This window comes from Vombatus ursinus, unplaced genomic scaffold, assembly GCF_900497805.2.
Source record: "Vombatus ursinus unplaced genomic scaffold, bare-nosed wombat genome assembly UNPS02014813.1, whole genome shotgun sequence".
NCBI classification, from domain to species: domain Eukaryota; kingdom Metazoa; phylum Chordata; class Mammalia; order Diprotodontia; family Vombatidae; genus Vombatus; species Vombatus ursinus.
In genome coordinates this window covers 33,621,945-33,641,290 of record NW_020954591.1, presented here as the reverse complement: position 1 = coordinate 33,641,290, position 19,346 = coordinate 33,621,945, and the positions used below count along the sequence as shown (strand labels likewise).

At 44.5% G+C, this 19,346-nt stretch overlaps 1 protein-coding gene across 3 annotated transcripts in view; it reads left to right on the top strand.

Annotated features, from left to right (window-relative positions):
- Positions 1-19,346, top strand: part of ST3GAL4 (ST3 beta-galactoside alpha-2,3-sialyltransferase 4) — a 43,119-nt gene that overhangs the window by 3,893 nt on the left and 19,880 nt on the right. Inside the window, exons 1-2 of one of the 3 annotated variants that reach the window (XM_027835208.1) lie at positions 8,629-8,701; positions 8,905-8,997. The exons of 1 other annotated variant lie outside the window; for it this stretch is intronic. In XM_027835208.1, the coding sequence (XP_027691009.1) occupies positions 8,992-8,997 (6 nt within the window). In that variant the 5' untranslated portion in view covers positions 8,629-8,701; positions 8,905-8,991. Of the gene's footprint in view, positions 1-8,080; positions 8,100-8,628; positions 8,702-8,904; positions 8,998-19,346 lie in introns of those variants that run through there. One more of the 3 variants, XM_027835209.1, reaches the window with a different exon arrangement.

The window sequence follows — 19,346 nt, the reverse complement described above, 5'->3', positions numbered from 1 at the left end:
GCAAACCACTGCAGTACCTTTGTCAAGAAAACCCCAAACGTGGTCCCGAAGAGTCAGCCATGACTGAACGACAGCACCAAGTAACTCGACAGCCTTTCCTCATGCCTCTCTGTAATCATAGTTCACTCTTTCCTCCCCATACTCATTATCTTGGTTTGGTACCTGTGGTTTTTCCAAAGAAGATGCTCAGGATGTGTGAGTGTCTGATCTCAGGTGAAGTTGTATTTACTTGGCTAGTAGTCCCCCTCGCCACTCCCCAGGACAACATATACAACTTCCCATCTCCATCTGACCCTGACCTTCTCGAATCTTGGGTTTGGCATCAAATACTGTTGCTTGAACAGTCACATCCAATGATAAATCAGACCTCCACTCTTTATGTGACCTTGAAGAGGATGCTGGACATCCAGAGGCCTTAGTTTTATTCCCTTGCATCATCTTTAGCAGCTAGGTGACTCTTTAGGTAGAGCAGTGGGCCTAGAGTCTGAAAGACTTGAGTTCAAATTCAACCTCAGACATGCATTGGCTCTGTGACCCTGGGCAAATCACTTAACCTCTGTCTGCCTCAATCTTCTTAAAGGTAAAATGAGACAATATTTATGAAGTGCTTAGCCATGTATCTGGCTCTTATTAGGTGTTTAATAAATGCAAATTTCCTCCCCTCCTTCCCTTCTACCAGTTCACCCATTAATAATTTTGAGTGTTTAGACTTTGGTCTGGAGTTTAAGTGTTGCCTTGGGTGATTTTTCAGGAGTAGGTGGGGCTCCAGACATCTTACCTCCCAGACTTTTTTCTTAGTCTCAAGTCTAAGAAGGATTGACTTCAAATCTGATCTGGGCCTAGCTAGTGGATTTCCATGCAAATGCTTACTTAGGGACCTTAAGTAAATTACCTATGAGACAGTTAGGTGAGTCACTTTCCTTCCACTGGCTTTCTCATCCATAAAATGAGAGGCTGGATTAGATAGTTGATCTTTAAAATCCTTTCCTGCTTTAAATCCTGTCATCCAAAGGAATTAAGTTTCGATGTCCTCCCCCAGCCAATGTGAGGGGCTGAGCTAGGCTTTGAGCTGGAACTATTAATTAACTAGGCCGGAGGTACTCAACCTCCCAGCTTTAGCAGAGGGCCTGGCATAGAACAGACACTTAACAAATATTTGTTTTAATTGGATTTTATATTAGATTCCATTTCTGGTTCATCAGGGAGAGAAGTGCTGGCCAGATGGGAGGCATGATTCTAATCTCTCCCTCAGTTTTCCTACCAAGACCCACAGGACAAAGCCTCTTTGCATTCTCAGGGAGGAGATGCCAAAGCTAAGCTTGTGAAGTTTTTTAGGTGGAATGCCTTCCCCATGCTGCTTTCCTTACTGCCTCATTCCATTCTTGGGCATCCCGGGGTTTGGGGATATCCTTAGAGGATGGAGGATGGGAAGGGATAGATCTGGGAGGCTGGTGACCTTGTGGGTAGGGCTCCAGATGCCACGGAGAATTTTGGAGCTACTCTCCTTTGTGCAGGGTGGGGAGGAGAGATGGCCTTTGCAATTCCCTTGACCTGCCTGAGCAAGTGGTATGGTATGAATGATAGGATTCTGCCACTAAAGGGGAATACAAGAGGCCTAAGGTTCAGTCCTAGTTAGTATGTGCCCACCAGCCTGGCCCTAACGCTGGTGGCTCTGTGTGCCTGGGATCATCTGTATCCCAAGTCTGCTTGGGTTTCTGCCAAACATGTATAGTAAATTCATAGAATGTTTTCATTGGGAGTGACCTTAGAGCACATCTAGTTTGACCCTTCCTCACTTTACAGATTAGGAAACCAGAACCAGCATTGTCTTCTCATATGTTCTAGTCTCCATCCCCTGAATCTCTTCTTGGAGGCCTCAATAACCTGAGCTCAGTCAGTTGGAATGTTAGCCCCTCTATCCATTGGGTAGGGCTCCCTTCCCTCCCTTCTTCCTTTCCTACTCCCCCCCCTCCACTGTCTCTCTCTTTCTGCTGGTTCCCCTCCTCCTTCTTCTCTCCCTTTTCCGCCCTCCTATAATTGCTTCCATCTGGCCAACCGACTCTGACTTTTCCTTTGGAAGCACGGTTTCCAGGCTCTGCCTTCCCACATCACTGAATAGACCAATCCTCAAAACCATCAGAAACAGAATGGAAAGAGGGGTGGGAGAGATGGTTGCCCAGGTTTGAGCTCTGTCTCTGTGTGGAAATAGCAGATTTGGGGCTGAAGTAATAGTAACTAACACTTACTTAGCACTTTAAGGTTTGCAAAGTTCTTTACATTTATTTTCTCAGTGAGGTAGACACTGGTATTCTCATTTTACAGATGGAGAAACTGAGGCTGAGAGGTTAAGTGAGTTGCCCAGGATCACACAGCTAGGAAGTGTCTGAGACAGGGTTTAAATTTAGGGCTCCCAGACTGCCAAATCTAGCACTGTCACTTCTGTGCTACCTAGCTGCCCCAGCCTTGAGGTGGCAATGGCCAGTGCCTCTGCCAGCATTGGGGTGATTGCCCTCTTTTAGGCATGTCTGTCTTGGGTCAGAGAGGACTCAACTGAGATCTGGATGCTTCTGCCTGAGTTTTGCTTGCTTGTTGGTGGCAAGTGTGGGGTTGTGGAAAGGATACTGGGTAAGGAGTCTGGGGATGAGGATTTAAATCCTGGCTCCTTCTCCCTATGTGACCTTGGATAAGTGATTTCTCCTACTTGGCACTCAGCTTTCTCATTAGTAAGATGAAGGGGCTGATTAGATAACTTTGAAGATCACTTCTTGCTTTAAATCCTGTCACCCAAAGGAATGAATTTATGACATTCTTCTCCCACTATTACCGGACTCCCACTGAAATTGAATTAGATGAGCATTTATTAAGTGTCTGCTATGTGCAAAATGAGAAACCTAGGGTGTACACGTGCACAGATAAGTCACTGCAAATCTTAGCAAATGAGACTCTTTTAGCAGCTTCAGCCTAGGCAAAGCTTCTTTTACTAGAAGTATATTCAGGCTAGGAGGAGAAACTCCTAGTCTGTGCTTAGTGTCAGCTAGATATGGATTAGGGAGCCGTGTCCTAGGGCTCAGCAGTTGCTCCCATGGGATGGAGAGAAGCAATGGGGTCTTGCCCCCTTCCTAGCCTGTCCCAGAGCTGTGGCTAATAGGCACCCTGGCTGCCCTGCAGAGACTCAGTGATGGAAGGCTTTGGTACAAAGGGAGACTCTGTGTATGTGCTGATGGGGTGGAGCCTGAGGGTGGTCTGTTTTGTTTCATACCTTTATCTTTATGGAACCCTTGCTTTGTGGGGGTGGCTATTGCTGAGTGCCCTTTCTCAGCAACTAGCAGGCTAATTTTAAGAGGCTTTAATTCAGGCCTATAGGGGCCTAGAAGAAGCATGTGCCAGAGATGAGGTTGGGGTAGAGGTAGTCTGTGCCCATCTCCCTGTATCTGGATTGGTTAGAATCCTATATTCCCATCACGTCTTAGCCTGATATTCAGGGCCTTTAGCTTTCATCTCCAACCTTATTTCCTGCCCTGTGTACACCCTATGTTATGGTCAGACTGACTTGTTACCTTTCTGCCTAACATGCTGTACATGTTCCTGCCTTGCTCTGCCTGGAATGCCCTTTTTCCTCTCTCCCTCGAAGAGCAAGTGGAGTGGACACTTGGAACTCAGGGAAGAGGAGGAACATGGGAGGTAGTCTGCATCTTGACCCCTAATGGGTAGAATTTCTAGAGATGTGAATTTTAACTCGGCTCTGCCACTAACCAGTTGTGTCATCCAAGGCTAATCTGTCTAGGCTTCGTTGAGGATCAGCCATTTCTGAGGTTCTTTCCAGCTCTAATATCCTCTGGTCCCACGAATCTCTGGGCTTTGTTGAACATCCTAATGCCCTGGATGAATAAATTAAGTCCTGGAGAGGTGAGGTGATTGACAAGAGATCATGCATATGGGTTAGTAGTTGAGTGCTTTTAATATATGACACTGTCTCCTAGTAGTAAGTATTTGAAAGCATTTTGAAAAGCTGAGCACACTATCTGGCTGATAGGTAGCCTGACTTGTTGGGAGGCTGGGTTGATTCTAGCATTCCATACAGCTCTGTGCCTTGCCCTGCTGGGTGCTGTCTCAGCCCTAGTCAGAGAGCTGATGTAAAAGGTCAGGGAAGAAGTTACCAAGTAGGTCCCCTCTGAAGACAGAATCAGAGAATAGAGTTGGGAGGCACCTTAGAGGCAATCTAGTTCAATCCTCTCATTTTACAGATGAGTAAACAGGTTCAGCCAGAGGTCACACGAGTAGTAAGGGACTGTACCAGTTTCTGAGATAGAGTTTGAATTCAGGTGTCTCCGACTGATAAGTCCAGCGCTCTTTCCCCTGTGCCACCTAGCTGCCCCAGCCTTGGGGTAGCAGTGGCCAGTGCCTCTGCCAGCATTGGGGTGATGGGAGTTTCATTATGGGGATGCCCCTTTTAGGCCTTTCTGTCTTGGTTCAGAGGGACTCAGCTGGGATCTGGATGCCCCCACTTGAGTTTTCTTTGTGAGTATTCTTCCTCTGTGGTTGGTGACAAGGTTCTCTGTCAGCTTCTCAAATACTTGAAGGTAGCTTTTGTGTTTTCCCTAAATCTTATCTTCTGCATGATCTGATCCCATTTTCCATATGTCCAGACTTCCTTGTTGTCCTCCTATGGACATGCTCCATGTGGACTTAATGGGAAAACACAGTGCTTGGCTGGTTAGTATAGTAGTGAGTTGGAGGATGTGGGTTTGAGCCTGGACTCTGCTATTTATTACCTGTGTGACCTTAGGGAAATCACTTAGCCTCTCTGGGCTTCAGTTTTTTCTTTTATAAGATGAGGGAATTGGATTAGGTATTGTGTAAGGTTGCCAATTTCAGCTCAGCATCCTATGATCTTATCTAAAATAAAAGAAAGACAACTTTCCAGTTGTTCTCCTGAATCTCTTCTCAATTCAACTCAACTTAATTCAGCAATATTTATGGAGTGCTTTCTATGTGTAAGTCACTACTGGCTGTGTGACCCTGGGCAAGTCACTTAACTTCTGCCTCACTTTCCTCAACTGTAAAATGAGGATAATAATACTGTCTACCTTGAAGAGCTGTTGTGAGGATTAAATGAGATATTTACAGAGGGCTTGGCATGTAGCAGATGCACTACATAAATGCTTATTCTCTTCCTTTCCCCTTCTCTTGATCTAGGTGCTGGGTGTACAAAGATTTTAAAAACTGACATAGTCCTCACCCCTTGAGGAGCATAGCTTTTCCTGGGGGCTGGGGAATAGACTGGTACACAGTTGACGATAATACGAGGTTCAGAAATATTATGGGGGACAATGGATGGAAGCTTGATGTAGGAGATGGTGTCTGAGCTGAGCCTCGAAGAAAGGTTCTGAAAGGCAGAGATGAGAAAGGAAAGTGTACCAGGGGTACATGGAGCTGAGTTTTAAGTTCAGAGGATAGCTAATACTCTAGTTTGGTTGAAATGTTGTATGTGAACAGGTAGTAATGTGGAAAAGTAAGTTGGGGCTCCAGGCCAAACACCTAGTTTCTTGAATAATCCTTGTACAATCTATTTTGGGCCCTGCAGCAAAAGCTGTGTCTTCAAGATGGGAGGTGGGGTCAGTGGACACTTCTGTGTATGGCTACATATGTGGGACAGATAACCCATCTTGGGTTCTGTGTTGGCCTCCCTCCACATTCCTTTGCCTTTTACACATCAGAACCTGCTCTGTCTCCCAGCAAACACACAGATACTCAATATTACTCTCCCTGCCCCCCCATTCTATTCTTTCTCCTTTTTTTCCTCCCATATGTTTCATCTCCCAACTAGGTCCACAGTTAGTAGAACTAAATTGCTCTAGAGCTTCAGCACGTGAGAGGTTCGGTGTCCCGAAAGAGCAGAGCCATCTAGTGGACTCATGAGGTGCCCAGGGTAAGGGTGGCAACAGTTCCAGATGCTAGTAGCTTCAGCTGTTTTCATATAGAATGTTTTCACTAGCAGTTGTTTTGAGGGATGGGAATAGATGTAGGTTAAGGTTCTTAATCCTTTGTTCTTCTCATCAGCCTGGTCAGGGGGGTGTGTCTTACCCATTCTCTTGGTTATCTCTTAGAGAGGGGAGATAAAATCCTGCCCTGTCCACTTTTGGGGTGAGCAGGGAGCTCTGGGGGACTCAGGAGAGGGAAGCCATTATGAGCAGAGGGATCGGGTCATACTACCTAATGGCTTTTTCTTGTCCAGGCTTTAGCTGTTCTGTGTAGCCATGTTAATGGTTACTAACTGTGTGGCTCTAGCCTTGTATGTTGCCTTTCCATGGTTCTGGGTTGTGCCTTACGCCCATATATATGTCATCATTGCCATGTAAATCCAGGTTTGTGCTCAAACGTGTTTATTTCAGGCTACCGAACAGCAACTCAGGCTGGATTTTTCTCTCTTGAGTCTAAGTTTTGGGTGAAGGAGAGGTTGGGTCAATGCCCCTTGCCCTCCTGGGGGGTCTCCTTGATAAGGCCCCTCAGCTGTGCCAGGGGAAACAGCTGCGCTGGCTGATTCTGGCTCTGTATGGATTTGATTTGACAACAAAGATCTCTGTGTTCCAGGCTTTTTACATAACTAGAAGGAGAGAGGGGTGGGGTGTGGGAGAGGCGGGGATGGGGACAGAGAGATACCAAGATGGGGGAAATCAGGGACAGGGTGGGGGGGAGAGAGAAAGAGAGAGAGAGAGAGAGAGAAAGAGAGAGAAAGATGGATGAATAGGAAAGGCAGATTGGGAAATGGGAAGAAACAGACCAGGGGGGAAAAACCAGAGAAGGAGAAACGTTGGAGACATAAGGGTGAGAAACTGAGAAAGCTATGACTCTTACTTTGTCCCCAGCAGGCCCACTTCCTGCTCTGGGTGGTTGGGTGGCTGTTCTGGGTCCTTGGTCTTTGCATTGCTTATATTTCAACTTCCTGTCTATTAGAAATTAGACTTCCTTGTCTCTAGGCAGGCATGGAGAAGAGGCAGGCCCAGGAAGGAGGACTGGCAGATTTCCTTGGGCTCCTTTGCCTTGTTCTCTGGTCAGCCTTGAACATAGGATTGAAAAAGAAAAAAAATGGCATATCTCTCCTTCTCTGGGCTGAAGGAAGGAATCCCTAAGACACACCCTTCTCTGAACCTTTTCCCCTTTCCCTTTCTCCTTTCTCAGGTCCCCAGTTTCCACTCACTGGATTCCCACTTAACCTGAAGTTCCAGGACAGAATTTTAGAGTTGGAAGGAGGCTTTAGTTCATGTAGCCCAGCTCCTCATTTGACAGGTGTGGAACCTGAAGCTCAGAAAGGAGGAGTGACTTCATCCAGGTGGCAGAAGTTAGTATGTGCCTCCTGGCTCCCAGTTTTCTACCCCAAAGTCCCCAACCTTGATGCACTTCCCACTTAAAGATCTGTGGTTCTGAGCTCTGTATTTGGTCCTGTGCGGTTCTATCCTAATGATGCTCGGGCTCCCTTCCCTTAGGTAAGTTGCTAGGTCTTCTCTCTTTCTCATTTCCACCGTCTAATGGTATAAGACCCCCAGCCCCCCACCTGCACTCATCTTTTGGAATCCTATTCCCTAAACCCCAGGCACAATGAAACTTTTTCTTCTTGCCCTGCTACTGTCTTTGCAACTCTCCAAATGGGAGAATGAAGGTGAGGGAAAGAGCTCTGAACAGCTGTATGCACAAACTCACCAGTGAGGAGAACTAGATTGGTTTGTTCCCCGGAGAGAGCACTTAGTCCCTAGAGCCCCCAATCTTTCTGCCTCAGTCCCTATCCATTGCTTTTATGGGCAGGTGTTTGAAGGGGCTCAGAAACTGAACACAGTCTAAGAGGATGGTTGTCAGGGATTTTCCCCTACTTTATAGGATAGAGCCTGCGGTTCTTCTGAAAACTTGAACTCCTGGCTTCTCTCTGTGTCGTCGTTGTCGTCGTCGTCGTCTTCTTCTGCAGGGGGAGGGGGATGTGGAGCATAGATCAGAGATTTAGAGCTGAAAGGAATCTTGAAAATCATTTAATCCAACCTTCTCGTTTTGCAGGTGAGGAAACTGAGGTCCACCAAAGTTAAGTGAGTTGCCCCAGCTCACCCAGGGAAGTAAGTGGCTGAGCTGTGATTTTAATTCAGTTCTTTCAACTCCAAATTCGGTGCTCTCTCCACTCTTTTATATATTCTTAGTTTTAAAGTAGTCATGAGTCTTGTCCCCATTTCTTTCAGTAGTTGAGTTGGTTTAGGTGGCTGTTAGGCTCTGAATCTGCACAGAGCTCTGGGATGGAATATCTTCCTGATGTTTGTGGCATTTATAGTTTGGAGGGGACGTGGACTATAGTCCTGAGCCCAGGTCAGAAAGGAAGAGACCTAGTCTACTGGGTTGAGTCTGGCCTTGTGAGTGAAAGAGAACCCCGAAGGTCTCCTCTTTGGCACTGTCCCCATGCGAATCCAGGGCCTTTTGCCTGGGGGCATTGGACTGGGAGGTTCAGCTGGCTGACTTACTGGGGTGGGAAAGGGGAGAGGGGCGGGGCCCAAACCTGTTCTCTGGTATCTAGCGTTTCCACTGAGCTCCAGTTCTGAGATTCCTGCAGTCTCCAAACCTTATCTGGTCACAACCCATAGGATGTCATTACTCCTCTACCCCTGTTCTGAGGCCATTCCCTATCAGCCAAAGGAGAGCAGTGCTTGTGAAGGACAGAATTATTAAGGTCTGTGTTGGTACCAAGGAAGTTTGGGGAATTTTTTTTTTTGTTTGTTTGCTTGGGATAGAATGGGATGAATGTGTTTATGTGCAGGTGTAATTGTGTATAAATAGCAATGTGATTATATATGAGGGGTGTCTGTGTGTGGGGGGGTTCAGAGGCATCTTCCACCTTCCTGGTTCCCCTAATGGTTGCTTCTACCTCTCCAGGCGCCCTTGGATCCTCAGCCCCTCATCTGTGCCCTGCAGCCTAAGCCTTCTTTTGCATTCCTGGGAACGTCTCAGGGAGAAGAGTGGATGGAGGTCAGCAAAATGGGCAGGAGCTCTGAGCTGGAGCCTTTCTAGATCCAGGGTCACCATATGGCCCCTCTTCTGAAGTTTCTCAGAGCTTCTTTAGCTTATACACCTAAAGCAGCTTGAGACTTGGCTGAGGTGGCTTTGGGGTAGCTTTCCCTGTTTAAGATCCTTTAACCAGAACATCGAACCTTCCTTCCACCCCAGCTTTGGGAGGATGACAAGGTCCCCAGGCACTCAGATGTGCTGCCTTCTGTTGTACGTGGCTCCCCTGCTAATTGCTTCTGGGACCAGCAACCTGACAAACAAACTGTGGCTTTGGTAGGGGGAGTGAGAGCACTTGGAAAGCGGGACAGGGGAAAGCTTCAGCAGCAGTAACTGGGAAGACCTCAAGTAGAGGGATGGGGGAAGGGAATTCTCTTCCAGAGGGGGCCCAGCTGGTTCCCGACATAGTAAGTCCTAGGGTGGGTGATAAAGTAAAGCGTCGGAGGCCCCTGGTGTTGATAACTGTGTGTTTGTATGCATGCATATATGTGTGTGTGGGTGTGTGTGAATGCAGTGTGTGTACAGGGTCACGTATATATGTGAGTTTTCAAGGGGCTGTAGTTTGTGGCTTTGTTTGTGTTGTGTATGTTTGTATGTGTGGCCGTGCAGGGGATGTGGAGGATACAGAGATTGTGAATAACCTAGACAAATCTCCCTCTTCTCTTTTTTGGAGGACTTGGTGAAGATTTGTGTCAGCCACCTTTCCTTGATTTATCCATTTCAGCCTTTCACCCCCTGCCAAGATCTGGAGGTGGAAGTGGAGCCTGTCCAGGAAGAGGGAGCTCCTCCTCTCACTTTGACACTCAGAAGTATATATAAAATGCATAATGAAAAAAAAAACATTAAATGAGGCTTGTAAATAAGATGCATTTATCCATCCACTTACTTCCTCTGGAAATGAAACTAGTCACCTTAGGAAAGAGCTCTTAAGAAACCTGGGGACCCTGTTTTCCTTCTCAGAGGGCCTCATTCCTCTTCTGCTGTTCTCTTTAAACTCAGAGAGCTGCTGCTTTTCCCTCACAACAAATTTACCTTCTGACTGGCTAGGCTTAGTCAGTTGCTGCCTAGGTGGCTTTGGAGCTGTGGAGCTATGTGAGCTGTGTGTCTTCTGAGTGTTTGTAGATTTTTTTTTCTTCTTTTTGGTGAGGTGATTGGGGTTAAGTGACTTGCCCAGGGTCACACAGCTAGTAAGTGTCAAGTGTCTGAGGCTGGATTTGAACTCAGGTCCTCCAGACTCCAAGGCCCGTACTCTATCCGCTGTACCACATAGCTACCGCAGTGTTTGTAGTTCTTCCTGAAGAGAGTTGTAGATTCCTTATAAAAAGCGGCTGGAGTCAGGTGACCTGGCTTCAGATCCTAGTACTGCTACTTAACAGCTGTGTAAGGTAGGCAAGTCACTTAAATTCTCTGAGCCTCATTTTCCCTTCCTGTAAAATGGGACTAATGATCAGGGAATCATATATTTAGAGCTTGAAGGATTGTTGGAGGCCATCGAGTCCAACTTAATACAGATGAGCAAACTGAGGCATAGAGGGGTTAATGACTTGTCAAGGTCATACAGTTAGCAAGTATATGAAGTAGGATTTGAAACTAGGTCTTTCCGATGCTATGTTCAGTTCTCTGTCCACTCTCCAAGTCACCTCTATGATATTTGTACCTACATAATAAAGTTGCTGTGAAGATCAAGCTGGATGATATATGTAATGGTAAACTGTAAAAAACTTTATAAATATTAGGTATTAATGAATGTGACTGTATAAATTGGGAGAATCATTTGCCTGGGACAAAACTAGGCTTTAAGTTTTGATTGCTGGGCGGTGTTGGCTGGACAGAGTCCAGGGTAGAAATTTACTTTTTGGTATCAAAGAGATCCCATTAAATAGTCGGTGGTCTCCTCTTATAAGTTTCAGAGGGGAGATCAGCTGTTTGGAGGTGGATTGTGATGGGAAACAGAAATGGGAAATTGTTGTGGCTGTAGCCTTCTTTCCTGGTTTCACATTGATTCTTGGGATGATCACTTGGTGCTGACTGTAGATAACCTAAATAGAAATACAGTGACACTAGTGAGCTGACTATATAACTCTTCATTCTGAGCTTTTCCTTAGAAAAATTGTGGGGGTCCTACACCATGATGCAAAACTGTCTTCTAGGGTAGACTAAGCCTCCTTCCCTGGGAAACCCCCTCCTTGGAGCAATGCAAATCAGGGTAATTTGCTAATCCTCTATTAGTAGGGGTTAATAGTTTGCAGAACTGTTGCTGTAGGGAGAAGGAGGCAGCAGCTGAGCTTAACATACACAGTGCCTGACACAGAGTAGGTGCTTACTAAACGTTTATTGATTGATGGCAACAGGTACAGGGATTTGTCTTGTCTCTGGCAAGTCAGTTGCTTGGTAACTACTTTGGAGCTTTGGGACCCTAGTGTCTCTTGTCATTCAGCCAAGCTTGCAGAGTCATAGATTTCTGCAGGAGGTAGAAAAAAGCTTAAGCATGCCTATCCCACTGTACCATTGCGTAAGACAAACACAGAGACCATTCCCTGTGGATAGTCCTCTGGTGCTAAGGGTAGCTTAACCTGTTTGGTGTTCTACCTAATGGCTGGGTGAGGAGTTATACCTTTGACTCCCTGAGGGCACTTGGAGAACAGGATGGAGGGAAGAAATTCCAGGGCAGAAAAGGCCAAGCTTGGGCTGAAGGCTTGGGGCTCAGAAGGAATGGGACCTGTGTCTTATCTCTGACCCTTGAGGTCAGTCTGGCACAGGGAGAGAAGGACAGGGGAGAGTGGTCCTAATGAGGAGTTCCAGGGGAAGGGAGCTAAGCATATGTCTTCTGTGTCATTCCAGCCAATTTGCTTTTTTCGGGGAGGCAGGGTGTAGGAAATTGGGTTTCTCCTACACAGGGTGCCAGACCATTCCAGGCCAGGTCAAGCAGACAGGTATCTGAGTCAGCATTCCCAGCACATACTTTGTTTTGGCTGTATTTACATCCTCCCTCCTGGCCGTCTCACTGTCTTATCCATTCCTAGCTCAGCATTCTGTCCTGGTGAATGCCTCTGCACCTCCCTGTTATTTTCAAATGATCCCTTGTAATGACTCAGGAAAAGGGTGGTGGGCAGTGCTGCCTCTCGGAATTTTGCCATCCCACCTTGTTCAGGAGCTTCCTTCTCCTTAAGGCCCTGTGGCCTAGAGGAAAATCTATGCTGATCTTGGAGTTTGGAGAGACTGGTTCAAGTCCTGCTGTGTGCCACCTCACTTCTTCAGTAAAATGGGAAGCACTAATACCTGTTACAGATCTATTCTTAGAGTTGTGAGCATCAAATCAAATAACATGTATGAAGCCCTTTGCAAAGCTTCAAGAGCTGTAACATGTCAGTTGTATCTTTATATGGGTTAGGAGGATGAAGGCAAAGTAAGGGACTCCCAAAGCCAGAGTCCTGAGTGTCCCAGGTGGTTTGTCTTTCTCCCTGTGGTCTTTGGTACAGGGGCATTGTTGTGACTTGTGCTCCCAGATTCTGGGGAGGAAGGAAGAAGGTTGCCAGTGATCTAATTGCTAAATGCTATGACCTTTTCTCTCCACTAATCCTCCTTGACCTTTCTGAAGCTTTGGACAGGAAGGATGTTTTCATTTCCCTTGGTTTCTGTTATACTGCTACTCACTCTCGATTCTTCTACCTGGCTGGCTTCTGTTCCACTTCCTTTGCTGGTTCCTCATCCCTCTCCTGGCTTCTGTGTCTCCCAAAGTTCTCTCTTAGGCACTTTTTTCCTTCTCTCTCTCTCTCTCTCTCTCTCTCTCTCTCTTTTTGTCCCTTGATGAACTCTTCCATTTCCATGGATTATTTGATTATCGTCCCTTTGCAGATGACTGTCAGATGCACTTATCCAGCCCTAATCTCTCCCCTGAACCAGAATCACGACTGCCTGCTGGACAGCCTCCTAGAGAGATGTTCACTTCTAATTAACTATGTGCCAAAAGACCTCATCATCTTGCGTCTTTAATCTGCTCCTCCTCCAACTTCCTGATTCTCTTGTGAGAACCACCTTCCTTCTAGTCACCCTGATTTGCAGTCTTGAGTTTGACTCCACTCTGCTATTCACACCCCATCAATTAATTGTACCACCACTTTGCTTGATCTGTAGCATGCCAATGTCGTAGTCCAGGCTCTGGACTGTATATAGGATCACACTCTCCTAACTGGTCTCTCTGTCTTCAGTCTTTATCCTCTTAGTCTGTGCTTCACTCAGATGCCAAAATAATCTTCCTAAGGCATATGTCTGACCATGCCCCTTCCCTGCTCAGAAAGCTTCAGTGGCTCCCTCTTCTAGAATAAAATCAACAACTCAGCCTAGTATTTAAATAAACCCCTCCATAACCTGCCTTCAGCCTGCCTTTCCAGGCAAACATATTTCAGAGTATTCCCTTTTGTACAATCAGTATATATTGTAGCTAAACTGACCTGTTAACTCTCTGCTGAGCTCAACATGCTATATTCTATCCCTTTGTGTTTGCAGTGAATCATTCCCATGTACACCTTCCTTATTCCTTCTTTTCAAAATTCTTTTCAAAATTCTTTTCTTCCTTTAAGACTTCCCTCCCCCATGAAGATTTCCTTTATCTCTTCCCATACCTTATATTTTAGTTCTGTGTGTATGTATGAATGTATGTGTATATACTCCTGGTGGGATACTTTGTATATGTTGTCCCTTTCAGAGGGCAGAGGTTATTCTTTTTGTGTGTGTATATATTCTTAAAGCCTAGAAAGGTGCTCCTGCACACAGTAGGTGCAATAAATGTTTGTCAAATCGAAGGAAAGTGCTCCCCATTTGCCATTTCATCTAAGAGGGGTGTAGAAGAACCCAGTAAGTGGAATGGAACTATAAGGCCTAAGGAAATTGAGAGTGGCTTTTGGCACAGTGGCAGGAGCTTTTATTAATGGATATATAATAACATAGATAGTTTTATTAATCAACTTACTGTACTCAAAGAGTGTTGATTTGGATCATTGTCAGCCTACAAAGAGAGGCCTCTAGTGGTATACCACAGTTTTCTGTCCTTGGTCGTCTTCTAGTTGAAATATATCAACAGCTTAGCTGAAGTAATAGGTGGGAAGGATGTTTCTAAAAGTTGTAGATGACACAAACTTGGAGAGATTGCTGTGTATGACATGAGGTTTTTTAAAACTTTCAGCATGCCAAAACAGTGAGACTGAATCAAAAAATAAATTGCATAATTACAGGAATGGGGAGGAATTTTTGTATACAGTGAGTGTTTAATAAATGGTTGTCAAATTGAATTGAAAGGCTGACCCAGGCATTTTAGTGGACTGTGAACCAGTCATATTATGCAGCTGTCAAAAAAATTAATTTTTTTGTTGTTGTTCAGACATGTCTAACTCTTTATGACTTCATTTGGGGTTTTCTTGGTAAAGATACTGGAGTGGTTTGCCATTTCCTTCTCCATCTTATTTTACAAATGAGGAAAATGAGGTAAACAGTTAAGTGGCTTGCCCAGCGTCACATAACTAGTAAGTGTTTGAGGCCATATTTGAACTCAGGAAGATGATAAAGTCTTCTTGACTTTGGGCTCACTATCCACTGTGCCATTTAGCTGCCCAATTTTGTTAGGCTTCACTAACAGAAATACAAGGAAATAGTCAAGAATCTTGTGCTGTGCTAGTCAGACCACATCTAGCATATGGTGTTCATTTCTTTCATCTTTAGAGAGACATTGAAAGATACCCATCATATATGCTTGAGGGAAAGTGACCAGGATGGTGAAAGGTCAGGAAAACATGTCATAGAGCAAGCATTGAAAAAAATGGGGGCAGCTTAGGTTGGAAAAGGGAAGATTTCATGGGAATATAATCGCTGTCTACAAATATTTGAAGAGGGAGGAGACTTATTTTATGTAGCTCTAAAATACAAAAAAAAAAAGGGTCAATGGGTACAAGTTACAGGGAGCCAGATTTTGACTGTGAAAATGAGAAAAATCTCTTGAATCAATACTTGCAATCACAGCAATCATTTAAACCATTATGATTTTTTAAAAATAAAATTTAACAAACATCAAAAATGAAACATTCAAATAAGGAATGATCATACATAGATTATTAATTCCAAATTATTTAAAATTGATTCTAAAAAAATAATAATAGATTGCATCTTGATTTAAATTTTCCCTTTTGGACAGCCTATATTCACTCTGTTCAGGGAACTAGTATAGACAGTTTCCACCCCATCTGGCCCCGAGGAGCTTTCTAATTCCCTTAGCTCTTTTGGCTTCTGTGTGGACAAGCTCTTTTTTTGTCTTCTTTCAGCTGACACAAAGTGGGCATCTCTCAAGGGTTGTAGAGCAGTAGAGAGTGCCCTGGGCTCCGAGTCTGTCCACCTTAACGGCTTGGCGTGAGACAATCTTGTAATGCTTTATAGGATCTTGGACTAAGAACTGGAAAAGACACGAGAGCACAATGCCTCTTTTCATCAGTGAGGAAACTGAGACCCAGAGAAGTTAAGGGACTAGCTCAGGATCACAGAGCTAGTCTGAGGTAGGATTTGAATCCAGGTCTTCCTGACTCCAAAGGCCAGTCAGTCAGTCAACTAGCATTTATTAAAAGCTTACTATATTCCAGGCGCTGTGCTAAACACCACAAAGAAATGCAAAAGACAGTCCCTCCCCTCAAGGAGCTCACTGTCTAATGGGGAAACAACATACAAACAACTACGTACAAATGAGATATAGACAGTATAAACTAGAGGTAGCCTCAGAGGGAAAGAACTAGCAGTAAATCAATAAAAATTTATTAAGTGCTGACCATGTGTCAGGCACTGTGCTAAGCACTAGGGGATACAAATACCAAAAAAGAAAGATGGTCCCTGCCCTCTTGGAGCTTATAATTGAATGAAGACAGCATACAAAAGGAGATGCAAAAGGAAGGGAGAGGAAGAAGGTACTCATCAGGCTTGGTGTTGTCTCATTCCGGTCCATAAAACAAACTCAGGCAAACAAAGGAAATAAGGCAGAGATAATTTTTTTGCGCACCAAGGCAGCAAACTGTTGGGGTGCGGCCAGCTGCAGTTACAAATAGCTCGTAGCTTTTATAGACAGGAGTAAATGACTTCTGTATAAAGGCAAAAAATAATGCTGATTGGGTACCCATATGAGGAAATGGGTTTTATGCCACTTCAGCTTTCCCCCAGTTTAAGTACGAAGGCACAAGGTGTTTCCAGACCACCATTGTCTGCAAGCTGGTTTCGAACATGCCCAAAGGTAAAGCAAGGTTTAAACATGGAGTCACTTGGACTAACTTAGCACAGTGGAAAAGGCAGAGAAGTCTTAAAGTAGAGTAGGCAGTTGAGAAGGTGAGCCTTGAAGGAAGCCAGGGAAGCCAGGAGGGAGAGAATTCCAGGCACGGAGGACAGCCAATGAAATAGGTCTGGGAATGGAAGGTGGAGCAGCGAGGAGGCCTGTGCCACAGAATAGCAGAGTATGTACAGGGGAGTAAGGTGGAAGAAGCCCAGAAAGCAGGAGAGGGCCAGTTTAGGAAGAGCTTTGAATGCCAAACCAGGGCATTTTGTATTGGATCCTGGCTGGAGGTGATAGGAGCTGCTAGAGTTGATTGAATAAGGGTGGATGGTATTAGCAGAAGTGGGTTTTTAATCCAGTTCTCCATTCAGTATGCCTTAAAGAACTTCAGAAATATGACTTACTACTTTTGTCACAACGGGCAAGTCACTAGCTTCTCTACTTCTCAGTTTGCTCATTTGTAAAATGGGGATAGTAATTCTTGCACTACTGACCTCACCTCACAAGGTTATAATGAGGAAACTGCTAAAAGCGCTGTAAAATATGAGTTATTGTTTGAATGCTAGCTCTTCCACTTCCTAGCGGTGTAATAATTGTGAGTAAGACATCTAAGAAAAAAGAGGTTCAGGTAGGTTATCTGTAAAAGGAAGATAGCAATACTGTTACTGACTTACTCAACTTCTTCCTCTACTGACCAGGAGAATGGGCCCTCTGTTTCCATTGTTCTTCACTTCTTAGGCCAATCCTGTAGGAAGTCCTGTTGATTTTGATCATAGGGAGCATAGATCTCTTACAGAAGGCCTTTGTGCCTCTGGATCATTTAAGGCCTACTTCAGAGGTACCTAGTTCAAACCCTTGATTTTGTAGGTGAGGAAATGGAGGCCCAGGGGCTAATATGATTTGCCCAAGGCCACAGGGTTTAGGTCTTCTCTTTATGGGACGTTTCTTCTTCTGCTCTTCCTCTAAATCTGTTTCTTTTTAACCAAGCTAGGAGACTACTCCATAGCTGTCTTCAAGTACTTGAAAAGCAGTCATATGGAAGAGGGATTTAATTTCTTCTGTTTGGTCACCGAAGGCAGATCTGGGAGCAATTTGGGGAGGAAAGTTTCCAAGAGGCCAGTTTAGTCTTACCATTGAGAGTCCTCCCAAAGTAAAAAGGTTGGCCCCAGAAGGTAGCAGGCTCCTCCTGTGTGAGGTCCTTAAGCCCAGTCTGAATCTCCAGTTCTTGGGAGGCTTTAGCGGAAATTTTTGTTCAGAAAAATTGGACCTGGTGGGATGGGATGCTTATTTTAAATTTTTTTGGTCTCTTTCTTTTTTTTTTTTTTTTTTTGTGAGGCTTTTGGGGTTAAGTGACTTGCCCAGGGTCACACAGCTAGTGTCAAGTGTCTGATCGGAGACTGGATTTGAACTCAGGTCTTCCTGACTCCATGGTTGGTGCTCTATCCACTACACCACTTAGCTGCCCCTGCTCTCTTTCTGATTTTATAACATCTTTCATTTCTAAATAGATCCTTTCTTCCTACCCCATCCAGAGAGTTATCATCCATCCTTTGTTTAACAAAAAAAAAAGGAACAAAAGGAAGAGCAGTTTGGCAAAATCAATCAACACATCAGTCTGTTAACAAGGATTTTTTCAGTGCCCGCTGTATGCCAGGCACTGGGGACACAAATACAAAAGTGAAAATGATCTCTTCTCTCTGGCAGTCTGGCAGAGGGTGATAGCACATCTTTACAGGCATACCTCTTGTTTTGTTGCTCTTTGCTTTATTGTATTTCGCAGATACTGCATTTTCATTTATTCATTTTTACAAATTGAAGGTTTGTGGCAGCCTGTGTCTAGTAAGTCTGTGGGCACCATTTTCCTAATAGGATATACTCTCATTGTGTCACATTTTGTTAATTCTCTCAACATTTCAAGCTTTTTTATTATATCTGTTATGGTGATCTGTTATCAGTGATCGTTTTTGTTACGATTATAATTGTTTTGGGGCACCAAACACCATGCCCATATAAGGCTGCAAATTTATTGATAAATGTTGACTCAGCCCTATTCCCAGGCTCTTTGCCTCGACTTGAGCCTCCCTATTCCCTGAGACACAACAATATTGAAATTAGGTCAATTAATAACCCTCCAATGGCTTCTAAGTGTTCAAGTGAAAAGAAGAGTCAATGATGTGGCAGACTTCATTGTTGTCTTATTTTAAGAAATTGCCACAGCCACCCCAGCCTTCAGCAGCCACCACCCTGGTCAGTCAGCAGACATCAACATCAAGACAAGACACTAAACAAAGAGATTATGATTAGCTGAAGGCTCAGATGATGGTTAGCATTTTTTAGAAAAAAAGTATTCTTAAATTAAGGTACATACGTGGTTTTTTTAGACGAAATACTATTGCATACTTCATAGACTACAGTAATGTAAACATAATTTTTATGTGTACTAGGAAACCAAGAAATTCACGTGACTTGTTTTATTGCAATATTCACTTTATTGCAGTGGTCTGGAACCAAACCCGCAATATCTCCGAAGTTTGCCTGTACATATGGAAATGTGTATGAAATAGATTCAGTATGATTTGTGGAAGAAGACTTGAAGCTAGGAGGATTAGGGAGGATCTCTTGGAGAAGATAGTCCTTGATTTGAGCCTTGAAGGAAACTCTGACTTCTCAAAGAAAGGTGAAGGAGGGAGTCCAGTCTAGAGCCAGCCAGTGCAATATCAGGGAGGCAGGGGAGGGTCTGCTTGTTTATGAGAAGCAACCAGAAGGCCAGTTTGGCGAGACCTCAGTGTGTGGAGAGGAGTAATAACGTGTGATAACATTGGGAGAACATGTTGGAACTAGGTTGTGAAGGGCTTGAAATGCCAAATAGAGGAGATTATATTTGATTTTAGAGGCAATAGGAAGTCACTGGAGTTTGAGTAGGGGAGTAACGGGTCAGATTTGTACTTTAAGAAAAATCAGTTGTGCTGATTGAAAAAAAGAAGAAACTTGAGTGAGGGAGACCAATTAGGAGGCT